General features: G+C 42.9%; 2 protein-coding genes across 4 annotated transcripts in view; both read right to left on the bottom strand.

Annotated features, from left to right (window-relative positions):
- Nucleotides 1–12644: 12644 nt before the first annotated feature.
- Nucleotides 12645–17766, bottom strand: tomm20a (translocase of outer mitochondrial membrane 20). Its single transcript, XM_084075732.1, has 6 exons — nucleotides 17580–17766; nucleotides 17001–17047; nucleotides 16819–16900; nucleotides 14283–14425; nucleotides 13592–13649; nucleotides 12645–13284 (listed from the first exon to the last, which is right to left on the bottom strand). Exons 1-5 carry the CDS (start codon nucleotides 17701–17703, stop codon nucleotides 13605–13607), a joined length of 441 nt encoding a protein of 146 aa, XP_083931858.1. The 5' UTR covers nucleotides 17704–17766; the 3' UTR covers nucleotides 12645–13284; nucleotides 13592–13604.
- Nucleotides 17767–19165: 1399 nt separating this feature from the next.
- The window catches only part of arid4b (AT-rich interaction domain 4B), a 50374-nt gene continuing 47864 nt past the window's right edge, over nucleotides 19166–21675 (bottom strand). For all 3 annotated transcript variants that reach the window (XM_084077309.1, XM_084077310.1, XM_084077311.1), the window contains one exon: nucleotides 19166–21651. In XM_084077309.1, coding sequence (XP_083933435.1) covers nucleotides 21497–21651 — 155 coding nt within the window. In that variant the 3' untranslated portion in view covers nucleotides 19166–21496. The remainder of the gene's footprint in view (nucleotides 21652–21675) is intronic.

Below are 21675 nucleotides of genomic sequence, written 5' to 3'. Positions count from 1 at the left end.
AGCTCAGAGCTAACATGCATTGTCTCTGTAGAATGATCAAGAAAAACGAGGTCCGTTGATCCACACATTGATACTTGATAATGAGCCTCGGGAATGATATTTCAGCCTTGATGCTCACTGACCAAGGTATCTGCTATATCAAAAAAGTCATTTCTGTAGCCACCTACTTTCTCTGTCTTTCAGCATGAACAGAGTCATTGTTGTGCCCGTAACACATCGCTGCAAGCCAGTGTAAATCGACCTACTTTCGGTCTGCATTGAAGTGCACATACATTCAGACATGCAAGCACACAGACAGACACATGCACATACATTAAGTACACACGCATGCGCACAGATGGACAGCTGCAGTTCAAAGCGTGGCAACAGCTGTGTTCCATTGTCTAAACAGGAGCTGACAGACATGCCAAGCCGACAATGGATGCCTTTACGCACTTCTATTCTTTCTCTCACTGTCCTTCTATTTTGCTCCCTCTATCTCCCCCCGCACCCCCCGACCCTTCCGGAACACTTTCCATTCCTGCAATGTTTTGGGTATTGCTGAGGTCTGCCTGGATACCGCAGCGTCTAGGATTCTTGCACTGTAACCAAGGAGCTCAGTGTATGGTCCGCATTTGCCTCCCACAGAAGGCAGACATTCAATCCAACCTCCTCAATGTCAAAAAAAGAAAAGAAGAAAAAAAGAAAAAAAGAGCTGGAGAGATATACTTGGCTCGCTTGTGTTTTGCGCCCCCTCCAGTGTGTGTATGTGTATGTATGTGTGTGTATGCTTCAAGCCCTTCATTTCCCAGAAAGGAGCCCAGGATTTATGAGTGCATGAGGAGCCTGGGGCGACAACTCCAGAGTAGGATGAGTGTTTCCTGCAAACAGTTGGGTTGTGGTGAGAGAGAGAGAGAGGGAGAGAGGGAGAGAGGGAGAGAGAGGGAGGGAGGGAGGGAGGGCAGGGCAGGGGAGGTGCTGCTGTGTGGGTGGATAGATCCCATAGAAACACTCTCCAGTTCCATTTGAGTTGCTGCTGACTGACGTCATAAACAGGCCTTTCTGGGAAGCGACCCGCGAGGCCTGTGGCTCTCTAACTGACAGGTACCGCTGCTGATTACGATCCCCACGAGGCATGGCTCTCGTTGACAGCTGCCCCTTCTTCTGCCGCATTCTGCAGAAATGCTATATCATCACTTAAAAAGAAAAAAAAATTACAGTTCTTATCATTTTTGTACCGTTGGGTAAAAAAACTAAAACATTTTACACTTATGTAAACATCTGAGGTTTAATTTGCACTGGGATATCAATTTACTCGTATGTGTTTTTTGGGTTTTTTTTCCAAGAAAGATGTGGAGAGTGAATGTAGATATTTGACCCTCAAGTGTGTATTGCTTGAGATTGCGTGCTGAACCGAGGCTTATTTGTAAAGCAGCGGTGAGCGTCTTTGATTCAGTGTGGACGTGACGAGTGGCGGTGACCTCACAGAGAGTTGAATAAGAGTGGGGCGAGGCGTTTGAAAATTGAGCCAATGTGAGACAAACGAAACTGCTGATGTGCTGTAAAGAGAGCCAATGTTCTGGAGGCATGCAAATACAAACCCCAGCAGAAATCAGATGTCACAGAGAGAGAGAGACACACACACACACACACACACACACACACACACACACACACACACACACCCCGACAGACAGAGTGAGAGAGAGAGAGGATGGGGGTTTGGAGTCATCGGGGCCAGGGGAGGGAGGTGTGTGGAAAAGGGCCAGAGATTGGAGGGGGGTGCGGTGTTGTGTAGCGTGTGGAGGGGGATCTATTCCAGTGGAGAGAGAAAGGTCACAGTGTAAGCTGATAAAGGCAGGAGGCAGAACTTGGGGCCGCTTCCAGGCCAGCCAGTCAGCTGATGCCTGCAGCTGTGTTTCGAACATCAATATGAGCCTTGTTCAACCTCGTTCCCCCTGCCTCTCCCTCCTTCCCGACCTCTCTCTCTCACACATACATACACATACACACACACACACACACACACACACTCTCTCCTTCTTTCTCATGCTCGCTCGGCATCCCCTCGCCCCCCCCCCCCCCCTCCCTCCCTCCCTCGACCCCTCACGCTGTTTCCTATTTTTTCCAGCTCTGATTTATGAAAGTAGGGCATGTGCCCATAACTGCTGCATCAAGGCACATGGCTGAGGCCTCCAGAGGCACTGGGTCTCTGTTTACATCAGCCCAGACAACAGCACCGCATTGCACAATCGCCAAAGGCAACCTCTGTTATATAAAGCACAGGCCAAGCTCACTCTGCTGTTTTTTCCGCTCTCACCCACACTCTTTCCCCCTGTAATTCATGGACTGCATAAAGATCTATCAAATGCCCATCCAATCTTTAAGATGTTGAGCAATGTGTTGTTTGGCTTGATGGGTGAATGTGTTATCCATTCTCTGAAAGTCAAATCGCACATTTTCTCGAGGTTTCTTTAAGTATATTTGTGGTTTTGGAATACTTGATGGGAACATGTAGTCGACAGACAGCTTTGATGTCTTTTTTTATGAGCTTAGCTACATCATTCACTGCACTGGAGAATGCAGTGTACATGAGAAGACCATATCCAAAAGACTGACAAAAGCTTTGTCTGTGAGCGTGTCTCTTTGTTTGAGGGTAACAGTTACTCTCAAATGACATTCCAAACACTTCACGGTCAGTTTCCATGACAACAAATCAGACAGCTCAGACGATGGATGACAGAGAGAACACACTTGCTTTTTAAACATGGGAGATGGACAAAAAACGGTTTAAAGCGATAGGCTCAAAACAATACTGAAATGGCAGCAAAATCCCATAATCATGTTATGTGCATGAGCAGTGAACAATCACTGTCATGTTGAGTCACATACGTCCAGAAAAGGTATAGGGCAAGATTCTTATGGACATCTGAGTGAATGAGATTGTAAAAACATGTTGCAATACTTTGCGTTGCATCATTTGACACGTACAGATGGGGTTTTGAGGGTGGAACCTTCCTGTGAAGTAGTCCAAATGGTGAATCAAAAACATGGCCAGCTGCTGTTATCACAAGCCATTAACTCATATGACTTCATAGAGTACAACACCCCTTGGAACCATGAAAGAGAGCCCAGGAAGAGATGAGGCTGGTTGGGACTGGGAGTACAGATTCTTAACCTTTACCGTCTGTATGCTAAACTGGTGCTGACTCAACAACAGGCCATTCGGCGTAATTCCATGCCTGGCCTGGGCTTCCTGGAGCACAAGGACACACGATCATTTACAGCTGAGGGCTCTGGAACGGGGCTGTTTCCGATATTCCTCTGCCTGCCTGCCAACCAGAGTAATTATAGGCTCCATGCCCTCTCTGTAGTCATGTTAGAGCCAGGGTCAATAACGCTAGGTCTCTGCAGACAAATCAGAGCACTCATTACTCCAATTTTCTTCTCATGAAAGGGAATTATCGGGGATGTCCGCTGCCACCGTGCTGTTTAGCATGGAGTGCATCACTTACGGTGCTGGCTATGTTGGTTTTCTTCTTTATTTGTGTGCGTTTTCGGGAAACAAAGAGACTAAGGATTGCATTGCATTGCAATGTGCCCACGTATCAACACTGAACAGCACAGAGGCATAGCCAGAGAGGAAAAGATCAAAGAAGATCTTACTTTCCATTCGGAGCCATGACCCAATTAAATGCATTTTTATTCTGCATCCAGTCTTTGTTGCAGGCACGTTTGATCTCCTCGTAGAACTCCTCGTATCCTGCCTCCACCCTCTCCCATCCCAACGCCCACACTTCTCTCTCCTCTATTCTCATAACTCAGCTGTTACTTGGCAACATGGTCCCAGCTGGAACAGCATCAGCCACGTTGCCACAGCAACAGAACGCACACATGCAGTAATGGTAAACATGTTGGTTCTTGAGAATGCGCCTTTCTCTCCCTCTCTCTTCTCTCTTATGCGTGTGCATAAAATATACACGTGTTTTCAGTTTTAAGTACATGCTAATGCATTATCTAACAGGGACACGAATCACAGTTGGAATGGCGGTCGAGATAATCACATACACCTGTGGCACCTTTGCATCATGCATGTATGTTAAGCCAGGAGAAGTGCTGTTTGGATTGCAGATTAATTGGGATATCAATTGCGTTACGTGATGGATTAGTGTTGTTTTTGAGCGGCATATCCTTCATGAAGCATATACATCCAGTTACATCAGTCTACGACGTATTCGTGCTTTTTCTTCACACCTCTCTCATTAATCACATCCTCGATCAGCAAATGAATAGACCTAAGGGCCATTTATAGCCTAAAGTGCACGGATCTCTGAAATAGACTCCCCCTCTCCCTGCTCTGGGGTAGTTCTGCATCTGTCGCCATAGCAACCTCATCCGTCATCTGCTGGGGGATCAATTGATTCATTATTGAATGAAGCTCAGCCCCCTTCTCCGCTTCCAGTTCACGTCCACTGTCTTACTCTGCCTCCGAGCATCCATTATTGACTTTTAAACCTGCCCACTCACTGGGCTGAAGAATAGAGAGCTGTCAGGTCTCCTTCGTATAAAATATAATCCCCCCCCCCCCCCAAGAAAAGTTAAATATTCGGCCAAAGCGAATGGCACAGGACCAAGGCACAAGGCAGTCACAACAGACAGTCGAACGGAGCCAGTTCTCGTTTGTACGTGATGTTCCCTTACTTCACACATTCACCATGAAATTAACATGATGAGACAACAAAAGGAAAGGCATAATGATTCATATTTCAAACGTAAATCCTCAATCTGGAGCTGACAGTTCAGATCATGCTTCATAAGGAAGCACACTGGAGGTAGCCAATCCAAACGCGTCCTTCGGCCAACTCCACATGTGGTAGAAGTTGGAAGGGAGGTGGAGTAATGGGGTGCGTGTGTATGTTGCTGGGTGGAAGGGGAGGGGGGGGGTGTTCTTTGTAGTACAGACAAGATGAATTAGCATCAGCTGGGGCTTGAAAGATGGAGGGAAAAAATACAACATGACACACATAGCCTGTTCAAAATGCTGCTTTTTAGAGCAGGGCATCCATGGCTGCAGGGGAAGACAGCCTTTGATGATATCTCCCCCTATTCCTGTCTGCTGTCATGTGGCTACAGACCTGAGCAGGGCCCAGGGGCATGCTGGGAAGGGTGTGGAACTACAATTTAGAGGAAGGAAAGCTGAGTGAGTGAACAGGGGGAAAAAGGAAGACAAATGTATATTATTGGAAAATGTGGTGCTAAATGGATGATGTCAGCTCAGGCACTTTGACATTTTAATGTCATCTCTCAGGGAATTACATCATTAGCCCTCTTTCCTGGCCTGGCTCGATGCTAGGAAACCTCCTAATGGATGTCAACAAGCAGTCCCTCTGGAAGAATGGAGAGAAGGCTGGGGAAAGGGGCGGGCGTTTATGCATTTCTCAGATATAACCAATGTGAGACTCAGCACCACTGTTTGGCTAAAGCCCTACAGTGTTTTTCTCACTGCAAGATTAACTCAATCTAGGTTCTAAGCTGTGAGAGCCTTTGTTTGTGCTACTGCCCTTATCTGCTCACAGGGGGAGTGCAGTCATCTGTGAGACCAGCTCTACTTTCCTCCCTTCCGTTGCGGCCGACCCAAAATGACCTGACGTGTAATGACCTGGTAATGAAGTTGTTTGTTAATTATTCCATGCATTTATAATTACAGGAGCACATTTCGCTGGCAGTAGGCAAGTCGGCACAGCGATTGTGCTTCTTCCAATTTGGGAAACTGTCAGTGGAGCCGCTGCAGCCACCCGTTGATCAAACGCTAGACACAATAATTGATTCATTAATCATCTATAAGTCCATTAAACCCAAATCTGCAGGAATGCAAATAATCATCATCAAAAAATAAATACATGAAAGGAAAGGTAAGATGTTTAATCTTTGGGATGCAAAGCCATGCAAAATATAAATGTATGGAGAAAACCACAAATTAGATGAGGATATGAGAAAATCCTTTTAAATGCAAATGAACATAAGCATAAATCCGTCATGATCTAAGCGATACCGTCACCATCATCATCACTGCAGCTGTAAATAGATCCCAAACAAACAGGGAGAGAGATCACAGCGCCTCAGTAAAATAGGTCAGAGTGAGAGACGTCATTGCTTCACCAGCAATGACGACTATTGATTCTCAATCCATAAGCATATGGGGGTTTGCACGCCTGTGAACTTGCGTGACACTGTACCAGATACAGCCTGCAGAGCTGGCTTAAACCACAGAATGAGAACTTGCTTCTTGACAATATCTTGTTATGGTTATAATGGATTCAACTACATGGTGGATAGGTTCAGCCCTGAAGAGGATTTGGTTCCTTGTGAAAGACAGGATTGGACAGTGGGAAAGGCAGTGGCTTGGCAGCTTAGGTCCACTGAACAATTATGAGGATAGCCAGGATTTCAAATGGATCAGAAGGAGGAAGAAAAGCACTGTATCTTAAAGCCTGAGGTAGTTGCACAAGGGTTCCATGCACAGAAAATAGTTGATCTACAAGCTCACAGCGTGTCATGCTATGACACGTTGTGCGCTTGTAGATCTGCTATTTTCAGTGTGCGGCACTGGTGCACAACTAAGTATGAATCAGGCCTATGAAGGGCAAGTAAAACCTGAACCAAAAGTGTTGGCCATGAGAATCAGAATCAGATGTTGTCTATGATTTATTCTCAGTGTCATCCTCACCCTCAAGGCTTTTATTTGAGAGTGAAAGCTTGGCTGCTGTTATTATCTCATTGGCTTTGAGCCTGTAATCTCCCTCCCCAGTTCATTGAGAAAAGCAGATTTGATGTCACAAAGCCTGGGCCCCAGATGACAAATATGTCAGGAATCTGTTGTGATAAGGACTACTTACTTCATGTTATGTCTTTCTCATAACCTGGAAGCTACACAATCAAATTGGGTCAATTTTTATACTCGGAGGTAATTCAACACTCCAGATTTTATTGTGTAGAGATGTCTACTTCACAGTGTCGTCACTACTCTCAAACGTGCAGGCTTCCTCTCTGTGTGGAAAGATGAGTTATGGTAAAAGCCCGATAATGTATTCATTGTGTAACTAAGGGGATGTGGTCTCATTTTCTTTGAGAAGAGAAAAAACAACAACATAATTAAAACTCTGAGGAGAGCAACATGGGAAACAGGCAAGTGTTATTTTTTCCCCGAAGGTTTCCACCCTAATGTGGAAATTTATGGAGGACAATATGTCAAGGGACCAACGACTGCATGGCATGCAACAAAACGAAACAATGATTTTAACATTCCATATGCCTACATTGAAATAAGGTCCGTGGAGCGCTTTTGAACTTCTCACTATCTTATAGCATGCATACATGCTTGAACACACAAACACAGAGAAACACACGCACGCACACACACACACACACACACACTCAAAGGACGGTTACATAAACAACACAAGGAGCAAGTTATGCAGGCATGCACAACTTGTCATATAAATAGCGTGCATGAATGAATAACATTAAACAGCGGGGATAAGATGTGTGCTCGCTTCAGATTCAAAATTAGCCTTGCGTAGGGAATTGATGAGACACAGAACTCAAAGCTGAAGCCTTCAAACGCTCCGGTTACACAAGATGCGAAGCATCAAAACTGACTTTGTAGTCCTCGGGTTGAACGAGTGGGTTGCAGCTGCAGAGGGTTGATATGCCAGTGGAGTTTGACGAGAATAGAGGATGGGTGATAAAATAAAAATAAAAAGTTACGTCTAGGTTACAATGTTTGTGAAGGAGAGCAGAGCACCAGTGCTCACATTTATATATATATTCTAGATTTTTGCAGCTGTGGGAGGACTGAAGTTGCTCTCTCATCTTCAACTCTACAACATCTCTTGATTACCGCACTAAAACACAGAAGGTGTGGGAGGGTGAAAAGGAACACAGCTGGAGCTCGAAGATAGACCGGGAACAATGAGAGTTTATTGTATAAAAAGTGCAACTTTACTTAATCATGTGTCGCAAACCCTAGTGTCCAGACTCTGGGGCGAATATTCAGTGAAAATAGCCAATCTGCAAGCTCAAGACGTGTTGTGAGCCCGGTCAGTGACATGCCATTAGTCCAACAGCCCACTGTTCCAAGCACCTTTGGTCTGACAGCAAGCACTGTAACTAACCTCACACAAACAAGATGTTTAGGACTATTGGGAGGGACGTCGGAATAATAGGCCGTCAGATTAATAGTTATAGCCCCCCCCCCCCCCCCCCGGTCAACGAAGTATACGGGGTTTAATTGGTTAAGTGGTGGGTTTGATCAAAACTCAAACGAGAGCCCCGTTGCGGGAAGGTGTGTCTTGCAAATAGAAATGTCTGCATGCATATACTGTAGTGGAGTTTAACTCCTCTACCAGTGATGTATAATGCAGCGAGCTTATAGCTTTCTCCCAAATGTCTTGCACTGGAAGCGGCCTGCGGTATTTGTTCATTCTTTCGGAGGCCCTTTCATTCCCGAGAGCCCCCTAGCAGGGCTGAAACTAGCGTGTGTAGCCCTGTTCCTCCTGTTCCCTCCCCCCTCTCCCTGGCCCCTATAGCTTCCTGTTCAGCCGTCCAATCCTACCCTGCCCTGGGCTCGGTCAACCAGCTCCCTCTCACCGCTATACGAATACATTATTTACACTCTCCTCTCCTCCCCTCCCTTCAGCTCGGCTCAAAAGAATCAGGGCAGAATGAAATAACACCACTGTAACCCCCCCCACCACCACCGCCTCCCCATCTACTCTGACACACACATTGCACACATTGACCCCCCCCCCACCCCCCCCCATTCGCTCTCTCCTCTCACTCTGTGGGATGAAAATACAGTGCAGGGTTGGGCCGTGACAATGGGAAACTCTGTGAGGCCCCCGGGCCCCCGGCCCTCCCATTAATCCCCTCTGACATGCCTCCCGAGGGCTGGGATTTGCTACAAGTCAATGCAGGAGACCTACAGTATGCAAAACAAGCCTGTCTGACTGTCTCATGATTTCAAAGCCGCTGCACTCACTGCACTGCCCGTGAGACAGGAAGGCAGATCAGAGGGAGGGGGAGGAAGAAAAAAAAAAGAAAAGAAAACTGTACACACACAGCTTAGTTAACCATTTCATCACCCTTCCTTCGGCATAATGTGTCACTTCCCCCTTTGTGTTTCGTTTTCAGCCTAGATTACACGGATAATGTTGATGGCAGATGACAGGATGAGAACTAAAGCTGAGCAACGTTTTTTACCCCCCCCCCCCCCCTCTTCTACTGTTTGGCTCCCGCATTATGCTCTTTGTCTTGCCATGTGACATATTGAGTTCAGTTTCTAAGAAAGCCTTGGCAGCGTACCAGATATATGAAAGCCTCCCAACGTAAACAGGAATCCACAGATCATGTGTGATAGGCTACTCTCTCGGGGTATGGAGATATAGAAGTTGTTATGACCTTATCCGTCTGATCTAGTGATCTGAAGATAGGTGGAGACTATGAGGGCTGTCCTAACCGAGTAGTTATGGTGACATAGAAGGAAAGAGAAGGAGAGAGAGAGACAGCCGCCGGTGGCTGCCCACACCCTGCAGCCTAGCACTTAGGGGGAATGTAAACAAGCGACCTGAATAGGCAGGCTGGGACAACACGTCGAGATGCAGGAGGAAGGGCAGACGAGTGCATGGAGGAGAAGGAAAGGGTGGCGGAATAAGTTAAATTACCACAGGGAGGGAGAGAGAGGCGAGCACAAGAGCAAGGAAGAAATGGAGAAAACAGACGAACGGGTATGTGGCTTTACCCCGCAGAGGAAGAGAGAGCGAGAGAGCGAGAGAGAGAGAGAGGTCCGCCAGGATTTGTAGCCTGCTTTAGATTCACGTGATTGGCTCCATGCACTGCCACCCCCCTCTCCTTACACCCCCCCCCCCCCCCCCCGTTTTTTTCCACCCATCCTCTCAGACCCTTTGAGAGGGAAAAATGGGTCATCTGTGTGGAAGTTAATACTCCGAGCACGTACAGTACAACACGGCTTTATTTTTAGGATGTGCCACGGATTTTTTTCCCCCGTTGTTTCCTCCTGATTGGTGAATGACACACCGAGCTGAGAGTAAGAGACGCCGGGTATAATTAATATACTGTGTTGCTGCTGCTGCTGCTACTGCTACTGCTGTGCGAGCAAGTTAAAGTGCCTGCTGCAGAAGAGAGCAGCAGTCATTATTATTGCTCCTCCTGGCACAGTCCCTGACCATGGCTCATATTTCTGCCAGCCTGCCCTCTCCATGGCAACGTAGGCTACAGCAGTCTGCAGCGTGGCACCGTCTCTCCCTCTGGCACCATAGCCACTGACATCAGTAAAGCCTCATTTATATTCCGTCGCACGCGTTGTTAGCTTGTAGATCTGTTCTTTTTGGCAAGCGACACCGTGGTGCGATGGAGTATCTTAAGCGTTAAACATCTCAAATACGCCGATATCCATTTTGCATCTTAACATTCCAGGTAATAGAAGGGTAATCAAGATTGGATATTCTGACACAGAGTTATTAATAATCACACAGATTGGTGCTTGAGGGCTGTGCAGGGTAATTTGTTGACAGGATTTGCAGGAGGCCTAATGAGTTGAGGAGCTCAAGTGATTATGATATTCCCAATGCAACATTTGACATATAATCAGAAACAAGATTCCATGTAAACAAATCATAATGGTAATTGTAGTGCAGAGACATAGTGGGATGTCTACACCCATTACATCTTTACTTATTTCTGCTATCTATAGCATTGCATTGGTATCTTGGCGTTTCACTTATGGACAATTTCCACAAACTGGTATGAGGCCATTGAAGGAATGGATGATCACATGGGGTATATTATATAAAAGAAGAAAAAAATGGATAGGAAACTGTTAAATTCACCTCTCTCCAGCACATGGTCTCTGGCACTGCAGACGTAGCCTTTGTTATTGCTGTCAACTCGAACTCCTGCATTCTAAACTCACTCCTCCATTCACTTGTCCTTCACCAGAACATCATAGAAACCTGGAGATGCTCCCTGGAACCACAGTGCCCCCTACTGAAAAAGGAAATAAGTTAAAAAGAAATTGTAGCCATTCTACAGCAACTTTCTAATCCAAATAGTTCACTCATGTATGCTCAAACAGAAGGAAGTGGTATAATAAAAGACAGTTATGTTAAAAACTATAAATCTACGTTGTACAAACACAATGAACAGATGGCCATATATATATACATACTATATTTAGTATGTATTCACACACACACACACACACACACACACACACACACACACACACACACACATTACATACAGTGAATGAACCAATTGTGTTATGTAACCAATCCATATCAGAATGCTCACCATCGCAGACACTGCACTAGGGCCCATTTGACGACGTTGAGTTGGTGACAGCATGCTTTCTGGGTACTGTATGTAGCTAGGCAGGCAGCGCTGTTATCCTTCAGTAACCCCACATCTCTCTCCACACCAGTGCACAGGATGGAGAATGCAGCCAGCGCCTGCTTGTGAGGCTTTAGGGGGCAGCACAATGTTTATTTACAGGAAAAGCAGGCCAGTGGTTCACAGTGTGGGGATTTGGCCCTTAACCCGCCCAAACGCCAGCAAAACACCACAGCTCCGGCCTGACCTCCCAACACAGTCTGTTATTTTTCTCTTCTGTCTCCCCAAAGGACAGATTAACAACGATCTACTTCTTCTGCATACATACACACGCTCGCTCTCACACACATACACAAGCCAGACGTCTCATGCAGGCTCTTGACAGGCCTCTGCTTTCAGACCAGTGGTTGAAATAGCAGGAGTGCTGAGTAAAAGACTTTGGAGCGAGTGCATGAGTTCATGGAAAATGAACAGTCTACCATTTAGGTTTCATTGGACATTTCTGGGCGACCGTTCAATTTTCATTTTTCATTCCTACTGTAGAAAAACTATTTTCCCTGCTCTTGTTTCCTGGCAACCCGCGAGGACCAGACTGCTCCGGCCAAAGCCCTTAGAAAAACAGCTGCAGACAGGGATAAAAATAATTAGATCCCTATTTGTCTTCCAACAGACACATTTTCAACCAGAACTACTCCCTTCTACATGCACAGCTCCTTTCTGTGTCTCTTGGGCACACACAGACACAATGGAGCCCTTCTGTACTAGCTACTGCAGTCTAAAATATTTGACAAGGCCATATGTTGAAGTGTGTGATGATTTAAAAATAGTGGCACCCACATTTCCAGGATGGTAATTCAGTCACATAGAACCGTCTTGCTTTGGCACTGCCTGTAAATATTTGTACCACTATGAAGTAAACACGAACATAGTGTAGGTCAGTTTGCCCTGGTGGTTCATATTAAATTTCAACACAATTTGTCATCTTCCAAATATTTCAGATATAAATCTGCTTGTGTGGCCTTTTTGTTACATTCTGTGAATATCGGAAGAAATTCCAAAAAGGAGGACATTTATCTTGATGTAATAAACATCTGGTTTTACGCATGGCAAGAGCCTAAAATACCTACCAAATGTCCAATGACAAGCCGAATGGATTTTCAGACTTGGAGAGAAAAACAGTGTCCACATTGTGCATTTCTAAAACTTCAATTTTTCCAATGCATTGCTACTGCCATCTACTGGCAATGCACACAAACTCAGTGATTTCTCATTTATTGAGGGTTTCTTACAAAGAAATATAACTTTAGATATTCAGATTAGAATACAAAAATAACACTCTTTGACAACTCAAAATACCAAAAACAAGCTGTGCACCTTCTTGACTCAAAATACATATATGAACATGTATAGCATAGTGATGCGCAAAAACAAAGAACAAACTGAACATAAGCTATGCAATGTCATTTTGCTCATATGTAATTACACTGAAATTTGTACAACATCTATGATAAATTTGTCTAAACACTATGACATTATTATTCCTATTTATCAACAATATACTGCAGTATTTGCACAGCCATCACAGTTCCAAGTCCAAATGTGTTTCACAAAGACAGATTGACAGGAAATAAAGGACAGGGAGAGGGAATGTGTTCAACTATTTCCAGAGGATCAAAAGAATAACCATTAAGCCAGGAGTTCAGTGGTAGACATTTGCTGTCAAATGATGTCCCAGGTTTGGGCTCACCGAATCAACCTCTCATCTCAAACACACATTACATTAAAAGTATACAAACATGAAAACCTTAGAGGGTATGATACCATTCTAAGGTCAACCACACATACACTCTTTTATTCAATGTCATCTTCTGCCAAGGACTGGGCATTCGCGATTCTCTGAAAAGCAGGAATGGAAAAGAAACTCAGGGTTCAGGCATTCAAGAACCGAAAACTGACAACCATTAGTGATTTGTGTTTCCATTATACCTGTCTTAGAGCTGACATTGCCAAGAGCTATTTAACAAAAAAACTCTCAGTATTGAGAAGACTCTAAGCTTGATCTTGCATCCTTTCTTGTACCAGAGACCAAGGTTAGCAACTGGGGGGTTTAAAGGATGCTAAGCTAAGGATACCATAGGGAATTGAATAATGAGTAATACTGAAATTAACGAGAAGGAATAAGAGTATGGGAGGTAGACCTCACCTGGCTGATACTTTCATTCAATGTCATCTTCTGCCAAGGACTGGGCATTTGCGATTCTCTGAAAAGCAGGAATGGAAAAGAAACTCAGGGTTCAGGCATTCAAGAACTAAACCCAACTGACAACCATTAGTGATTTGTGTACCCATTATGCCTGTCTTAGAGCTGAAATTGCCAAGAGCCATATAACAAAAAGCTCTCAGTATTGGAAGACTCTAAGCTTGATCTTGCATCCTTTCTTGTACCAGAGACCAAGGTTAGCAACTGGGGGGTTAAAAGGATGCTAAGCTAAGGATACCATGGGGAATTTAATATTGAGTACTACTAGGGCTGTCACGATTATGACGTTTTATTTGACGATGAATTGTCATTTTACGATTTAATTGTGTGGTTTTTAGGCCTCGTAAACGAAAGTTGCACGGGGCAGATATGACGTCAATAAAAACGATGTAAAAAGAACGTAAACACTGACAATGACCGATAGCAATAATCAAAATCAGTAATTTACGAAAATTCTAAAATGACCTTGTATTATGGCCCAATTAGCCATATTTAATATCTTATACTCAAAATGTGTTACAAAATAGTGGAAATGTAATGGTGATTATGTAATAATTGTGACAGGCTTAAGTAAGTACTAATGAAATTAACAAGAAGGAATAAGTATGGGAAGAGTATGGGAGGTAGACCTCACCTGGCTGATACTGGGCAGTTTGGTAAGCAGCATCTGGAACACTGGAGGTGGCAGAGTCTGCTGAAGGACCTGGAGGAGTTGCTGGGGCTGGCCGCAGACCGCAATCGCATTGGTCAGGTGATCCACACCTTTCTCATAGTCTCCTGGGTTGGCACACAAAATGTGTTAATTACAAACTTTTAGGTGTATGGTGGTAACTTGACCACATAGTGTGTCGACTACATCTTAACATCCACAAGTGAAGTCTGTTTGGAGAGATGTGTTGCATGTCTTCTTCCTCTCTGCCATCAGTTACCTGCCCTGTCTTAAAAAAAGACCCCCAAAAATTTTAAAACAAGACAGATTAATACTGGCATGGGCTCCCCGTCCAATCTTGAATTATCTTGAGATAGTCATCCGTTACATAGGTAGGTACTATGCAGTTTGTGAACAAATCCCAAAGTGGTGTTGTTGTGGAGAGACACTATACAGGCTGGCTGCTTGTGTTCATGTCCTAGTGCAGTGGTTTTCAACCTGTGGGTCCCCAAATGACAGTAAAGTGACAATTTATGGACTTTAAGACCTTTTTAATACCTTAAAAAAAGGGAAATGAAAAATATCATTACTGCATCAAATGTAATCAACAAACTAAAAACTGGTCAAACATTGGCCAAATTGTCAAATAATATAAGGATTTATTTTTTTAAATAGCCGATCTACAAGCTCACAACGGTTGAAAAGGTTGAGAACCACTGCCCTAGAGTGGTGAAACACCTGCCTACAAGGAGAGGAGCATATAGTATGTGTACATAACTTGTATTGAGAGATAATGGCTTCAATGAATTGCCCAATACAATGCAGTAGTGTTGCCACGGTGTGGAGATTTTCGCATCAATTAATACATTCATTATCACACCAGATGTGCATGGCACATTTTACTTTATCTCTATATTGTATATATTTATTTCTATAGCCATTTTAGCTTTCTTTGCAGTCTGCTTTAGATAACTTCATTACCGTTGTCAACCAGTAGGTGTCCTACTCGACACACCTGGCACTGGACTATATACCATTGGCTCTCAGGGTGGGGTCCGGAGACCCCCAGGGGTCCTTGAGGGAGTTCCAGGGGGTCTCCAGCTAAATCATAGATAGTTAGGAACTAGGGGTGTGCCGATATACTAATTTCACGAAACGATACGATACGATATTTGGCTCACAACTTCGATACGATTTCGATACGATACGATACGCACTTTTTTTATTATGAAAATATATGGAGGAGAAAAAAAGAAAATGCAAACAAATAATTCTGTTTTTGCATTATTCAGACATGCAAACTTGTAGCTTTTCAGCTACAATAGCCGTTTTGAATCCAAATTTTTTTTTTTTTTTCAAAAACGATATTTTTTTTTTCCAAAACGATACATATCGTCGCGAAAACGTATCGCGATATATCGCGGGACGATATATCGGCACACCCCTATTAGGAACCAAATTGACCCTTGTGGGTCTGTAACTCTGTAACTTGGGGGTCCTTGACATGAAAAAGTTTGAGAACCACTGTTTTATACAAGTACACAGACAGTATATCCAGTCAGAGAATGCTAGGACAAGCAGCCAGACACAAAAAGGGAATAAGCAGCAAGACTGACTACGAACACATCATCTACAGACTGTTATTAAATAAATAAAGCACTAGCACTCATGGAGGTATAAGCTCGTACTGTGTTCAAATTAGGGCTGTCACGATTACAAATGTAATTTGACAATGAATTGTCACTCAAATAATTGCGATTAACTATGTGTTTGGGGTCGAACATTGGAACATATGAAGCCTTTTAGGCTTCGTAATCAAAAATAGCACAGGGCCGATATGACAAATAACTGAAATATACAAAGAAATTGACATTAAATATTTTTTACAAATGTAAAAAAGCAAAAATAGCTGATATACAAGCTCACAACGCGTCACAAAGTCCTTACCGTGTTTAATTTATCCATTTGGAACTCATAGAGTGTACCAAATGGGTCACGGACCTTTACAGTACTTTGTGCTTTCTAAACATTATATTTGGTATTAGTAAATAAAACTGAACATTTACAGAATGATAACAAGTGCAATAAACCTTGAGTCTGAAATGAAGATGAATTGAACAGAGGCTATTTTTAGAGGCCCGATTCTCTGAAAAGCAGGAATGGAAAATAAACTCAGGGTTCAGGCATTCAAGAACTAAACCTAACTGACAACATTAGTGATTTGAGTTTCCATTATGCCTGTCTTAGAGCTGAAATTGCCAAGAGCCATATAACAAAAAGCTCTCAGTATTGGAATACTCTAAAAAGCTTGATCTTGCATCCTTTCTTGTACCAGAGACCAAGGTTAGCAACTGGGGGGTTTAAAGGATGCTGCTATTCTATTACCAAAGAGGTTATTTTAGCATGACATGAATACAGGTGTGTGCTTTGAGACTTTGAATTGACCTTTGGGTGTTTGCCTTGGGCACAAAGGGTTTGACAGCCACTGGTACATGTAAGCATGTTGACACAGTAAACCAACCTTGTGAAAGGAGTTCCTCTCCCAACTGGATCTCGTCCAGGAAGAACTTCTGAACGGCCTCTGGGTCTTTCAGGTCAGGCAGCTGTGGGATATTTCAATGGAATTAATCAAACATTCATGTTGTCATGTTTACTCACAACAACACGATGTGGGATTATTATTGTATTGATTTCATATCCTACCGTTGACAGGCCAGCCTTATCTTTGGTCGCATTCCGGTTCCCCCTGCCTGTGTCACACACAACCTCAATGTTACACTTTATTAGTAACAGCATGGCATGCACCACGTGACTAACTGTTAGCCAGTGGTGGAAAAAGTACTCACATTTTGTACTTAAGTAAAAGTAGAAATACCACAATGAATGTAGAAATGCTCTGTTAAAAGTACCAGTATTCAAAATTGACTTGAGTAAAAGTACGACAGCATTGGCATCAAAATATACTTAACTGGAAATACTCCAGCTAAGTAAAATGTACCTCAAAATTGTACTTAAGAAAAGTACTCGAGTAAATGTACTTAGTTACTTCACACGACTGCATGCGCCACGTGACTAACAGTTAGCAACTACATTTTGCCACAAAAAGTTGAGTTCTAATTAAGACTTTAACGCCGACTGAAACGACCAAGATAATAGCAACACAATGCGTGTCTTCCTTGTATAACAGTTGTGTAAACATAAGTCTTTAGCATAGCTAGCAAAGCATGCTACATTTTGTTTTACGTTACAACTCAAAGACGTCGACGCTGTTTTAATACTTACGCTCGCGCAGCTTCTTCTTAAAGTTGGGGTCGCTCCGTCGTTTTCTGTCGAAGTAAACGCAGTATGCGATGAAAGCAGCGCCGCACACACCGGCCACTATGGTGCTGGTTTTGTTACCCATCATGTTTAAAAGTTGACGCTCCAGCAAAGCAGCTAGCAGGCTGGCAGCTAGCGTAGCGTGCTAGCCGCAGTGTTGTCATGTGTTGTGAGAGAAACAAGCAACTAGGTCTAGGAAAACAAGCCCAAAAGAAGCAACTAAGGCCACATGAGCACTTTTTAAACCCATTATGCACCTATCATGCTTTTTGAAAATACAAATCTACAAGCTTGTCACAGCTTGTAGATGGGCTATTTTCAAAAAATATTGTGGAGTATTTGAAATGTTGTTTTTGAACATTCTAACATTCAAATGCTCCCTGGCACAAAACTTTTTCATGAAAATATTTGAGAACCACTGATTTAATGATGATTAAAACATTTCGAAGCAAGCCTAAATAAGCAACTACACTTTGGAAACAAGCCCACCCAAAAAACGCAACCCGCAACTACCAATATTTTCAAACAACTTTACAGAAAAACAAGCCCAAGGTCGCTTATAATACACGGACATGGCAACACTGGCTGTCAGCTAGCGTAGCATGCTGCTAGCTGCTCAAGGATAGCATAGGATGGATTTTTTTGCCTTGACCAAAACATAGACACAGTGAAAAAGTACTAACATTTTGAAAGTATCAACACTGCCATGTAGAAACACTCTGTTACAAGTAAAAGATTTACAAAATGTACATACCTTGTTCCTCAAAATTGTACTTCAGTACAGTATATTAAACCGTACTGTGTAATCTATAAAGTTTTGTTTTATAGTTTAACCTTTAAATAGAGGTAATTGTAATATGTCTCTCACATTTCAGGAGGACACTTTTAATTAACTATAACATCAATAGCATTTCATGACCTTTGAGACATGACATGATTTGTATCAACATTCCATTAATTGGGCCACTTACTCTGAAGAAGTAGTGGCCCAATTAATGGAATATTAATAAAATTAGTAACACCATGCTACCAATGATACTAATTAATTGTTTTATCTTGGTACATTTTGGACATTGACGTTTTGTTACTTTAAGTACATTTTGATACCAATACATCTGTACTTATACTCAGTTCAATTTTGAATTCCAGACTTTTACTTGTATCAGAGTATTTCTACATTGCAGTAATGTTACTTTTACTTCAATAAAACATTTGAGTACTTTTTCCACCACTGCCCTTGAGTAGCTCAATTTCTTGTGAATATTGGTTGCTGGCTGCTTTGCATAGGGCCTAGTCCTAGTGTGTCTCCTCAGAGATGTTTAAAGGCAAAAAAGTAAAGTGGAGACGTACGTACGTCATCACAACGCGCCTGTTATCTGAAGACTCGTGTGATAGTAGTTATGTCTAGCTTATTACTGAAACATTGGATAGAACATAAAAATGTATTAATTGCGTAATATTTGTAGTTATATTAATGTTAAGTGATTCGATGTGACCTTTATGGAATGAAAGAAGTTAAGTTGAGACATTACAACAACAGAGACACTGTGTACTTCACAAACTATGGCATTTATTTCAAACAGAGGCATCTGTTTTGCTTACATTTGTACAATAAATTACACAATGACCATCATCAGATGAGCCTAATAAATACTAGAGAGCTTTTTCAATAAGCTCCATCACTTTGTGTTACTCTATGATCTTCTAGACCATTTTCCATACAGGTCCATGGAGCTTTAGCTACAACAGCCCATGTGCATGATGGAAAATAGTTTAGCCACCTCCAAAACCACAATTCTTCTGTTTCAAGCTCAAGCTAACAGAAAAAAAAGACAGAACACAAACTAAAACTGTAACGGGGGAAAAAAATAGAAATTTATGAAAGCGGCAGAACAATAAAATAAATGAGACCAAATAAATCTGTCCCAACAAGAGGATGATGACAAAGGGTGGAGGTTGGGGGGGGGGGGGAACGGAACGGAACGGACATGCTTTTACCCTCATTATTTACACTGGAACTACAGTTAAAACCATAAAACTGTCTGTACAGAAAAGTACACATTATTAACAGTGCAAGATATTAAATAGCTTGACTCAAAACACTCTTCTCAATATACAAATGTATAACAAAAGCATACAATTACATACAAGTGCCAAACAAAACCTAACTTCAGGTTATCATACAGTCAGGAGTCTATACAGAGGAAACACTGGAGATGTCTTCAGAATTGTATACACGTACATCACTTTATGTTATAAATGCACATTTACAAGATCTTTACCGTTATTCTGGTCCTAGTACATGGAACGGAACCAAACAGGTGGGTGGGAGAAAAAGTCTAGTCAAAACAGATGCTGGGAGCTGGTATGTTATCAGTGATCACATGTAAAACAAGAGACATATGCTCTTTGAACTGCCAAATTTGAGCCGTTTCAATTCCTTTGTTCTGAGGTACACAGGGAATGCTGTGAAAACCTCCCATGGCTGCCTTACGCCATACTCGATCCGAGTTATGTGATTAAATGGGTAATTAGGAAATCATTTATTTTTCAAACAGGAAAAAGGTGGTGATTCGAAAGGCTGGAAAACTGAAGAAATGTAACCTTTGCATCTGCCACCTCCCATCATTGCACATGATTATTGTACTGCAAAAATTAACCATATTTTGTTCCCAAGCTGGATGTGTAGTCAGTAGTAGATTACGGGTGACCAGTATAGGAGTTCTGCTAAATCTTTTTTACAATCATTATTTCTTTAAATATCGGCATTAACGCTGATAAAAATCCATCATTATCTGTCATACACAGCCCTCAACTGCCTCCTCATTCATACAATATTCTTCAGTCTTTTTGTAAAAAGGGACACGGTAATCTCAGTGACCCTCTGATTTGAGAATGGGACCTGGAGAAAAGTGCTGTCCCTTCTCAAGGTGCCCCATAGAAAAGAACAAGGCACTACAGTATCTTACCACATCCATCCACTACGGGGGTCAGTGGATTTTACAATGATCCCGTACCCTTATCCATCGCCAACTGTTACACAGCAAAATCCAGAGTGTTCATTTAACAGAGAGTGTACAAATGCAACCAAATTACATTTGTACAATCTCAGAGTTACACTCTTTTGAACACTCAGGATTTTAAAGTGTAACCGAATGCTAACGCATACAGAACACTGTTCCAGTACAGCTGAGGTTTATCCACCATGTGAAGGCCCTTAGAATTGACTGTGGACAAAGGAACGCGTGGCAAAAGTTACATTTAGTATGCCCTTAATGCCATCGTGGCACTACGTCTCTGAATTGCCTGTAACAAATGGCAAACACTAGACCGTACCACACTGGATACAAGGACACAACACGGGGGTGGTCTTCACAGAAAAAAAATCATCTTTTCTTTTTGTTTTTTTTACCAAGACAATACAAGTTTATCAAATGGAAAGAATTATTGCTTGCAAAAACAATTCTTAGAAATGTTCATCAATTAAGGAGAGCTTAAAAGACAATTTTGTACTTTTTTTTGTGACAAATTCTTCCTCTTACACAATCTTCATAAAAGTGCACTTAAGTGCAATTAGCTTGCCAAGGAAACAGTTGTCAATAGAAAATAGTGCTTGTTTTGTTGTTGTTTTTTGTCTGTGTTCTGGTGTTTGTGCCCCAGTAGTTACAGTATGTATGTCCACTCGTCTGTCCTGTTGGAAGGGACGGGAGCGGGTGGTACGGGTGTGTGTGTGTACGTGTGCGTGTACGTGTGTGCGTGTGCGTGTATGTGTGTGTGTGTGTGTGTGTGTGTGTGTGTGTGTGTGTGTGTGTGTGTTTTGGGGGATGGTGGCGCCAGGGTGCTGGTTAAGTGCTTAAGTGCTCCTTTGCTGGTACGTCCTGTCACCTGCACTCCACCGATACCCCGGAGTTCTGAGAGGAGGACGAAGAGGACGACACCGGCGGGTCCGCCAAGGTCAGCATGACCGCTGCCGTCAGCGAGCTGGAGGACGGCGAGGAAGAGGACGAGGACGACGTGGAGGAAGCCGCCACCGTACCTGCAGAGACAAATACTTTTCGGG

This window comes from Gymnoscopelus microlampas (genome assembly GCF_963454915.1).
Source record: "Gymnoscopelus microlampas genome assembly, chromosome: 13".
Taxonomy (NCBI): domain Eukaryota; kingdom Metazoa; phylum Chordata; class Actinopteri; order Myctophiformes; family Myctophidae; genus Gymnoscopelus; species Gymnoscopelus microlampas.
Note: the sequence above shows the minus strand (reverse complement) of the source record. Positions and strands in the feature narration are given on the sequence as shown.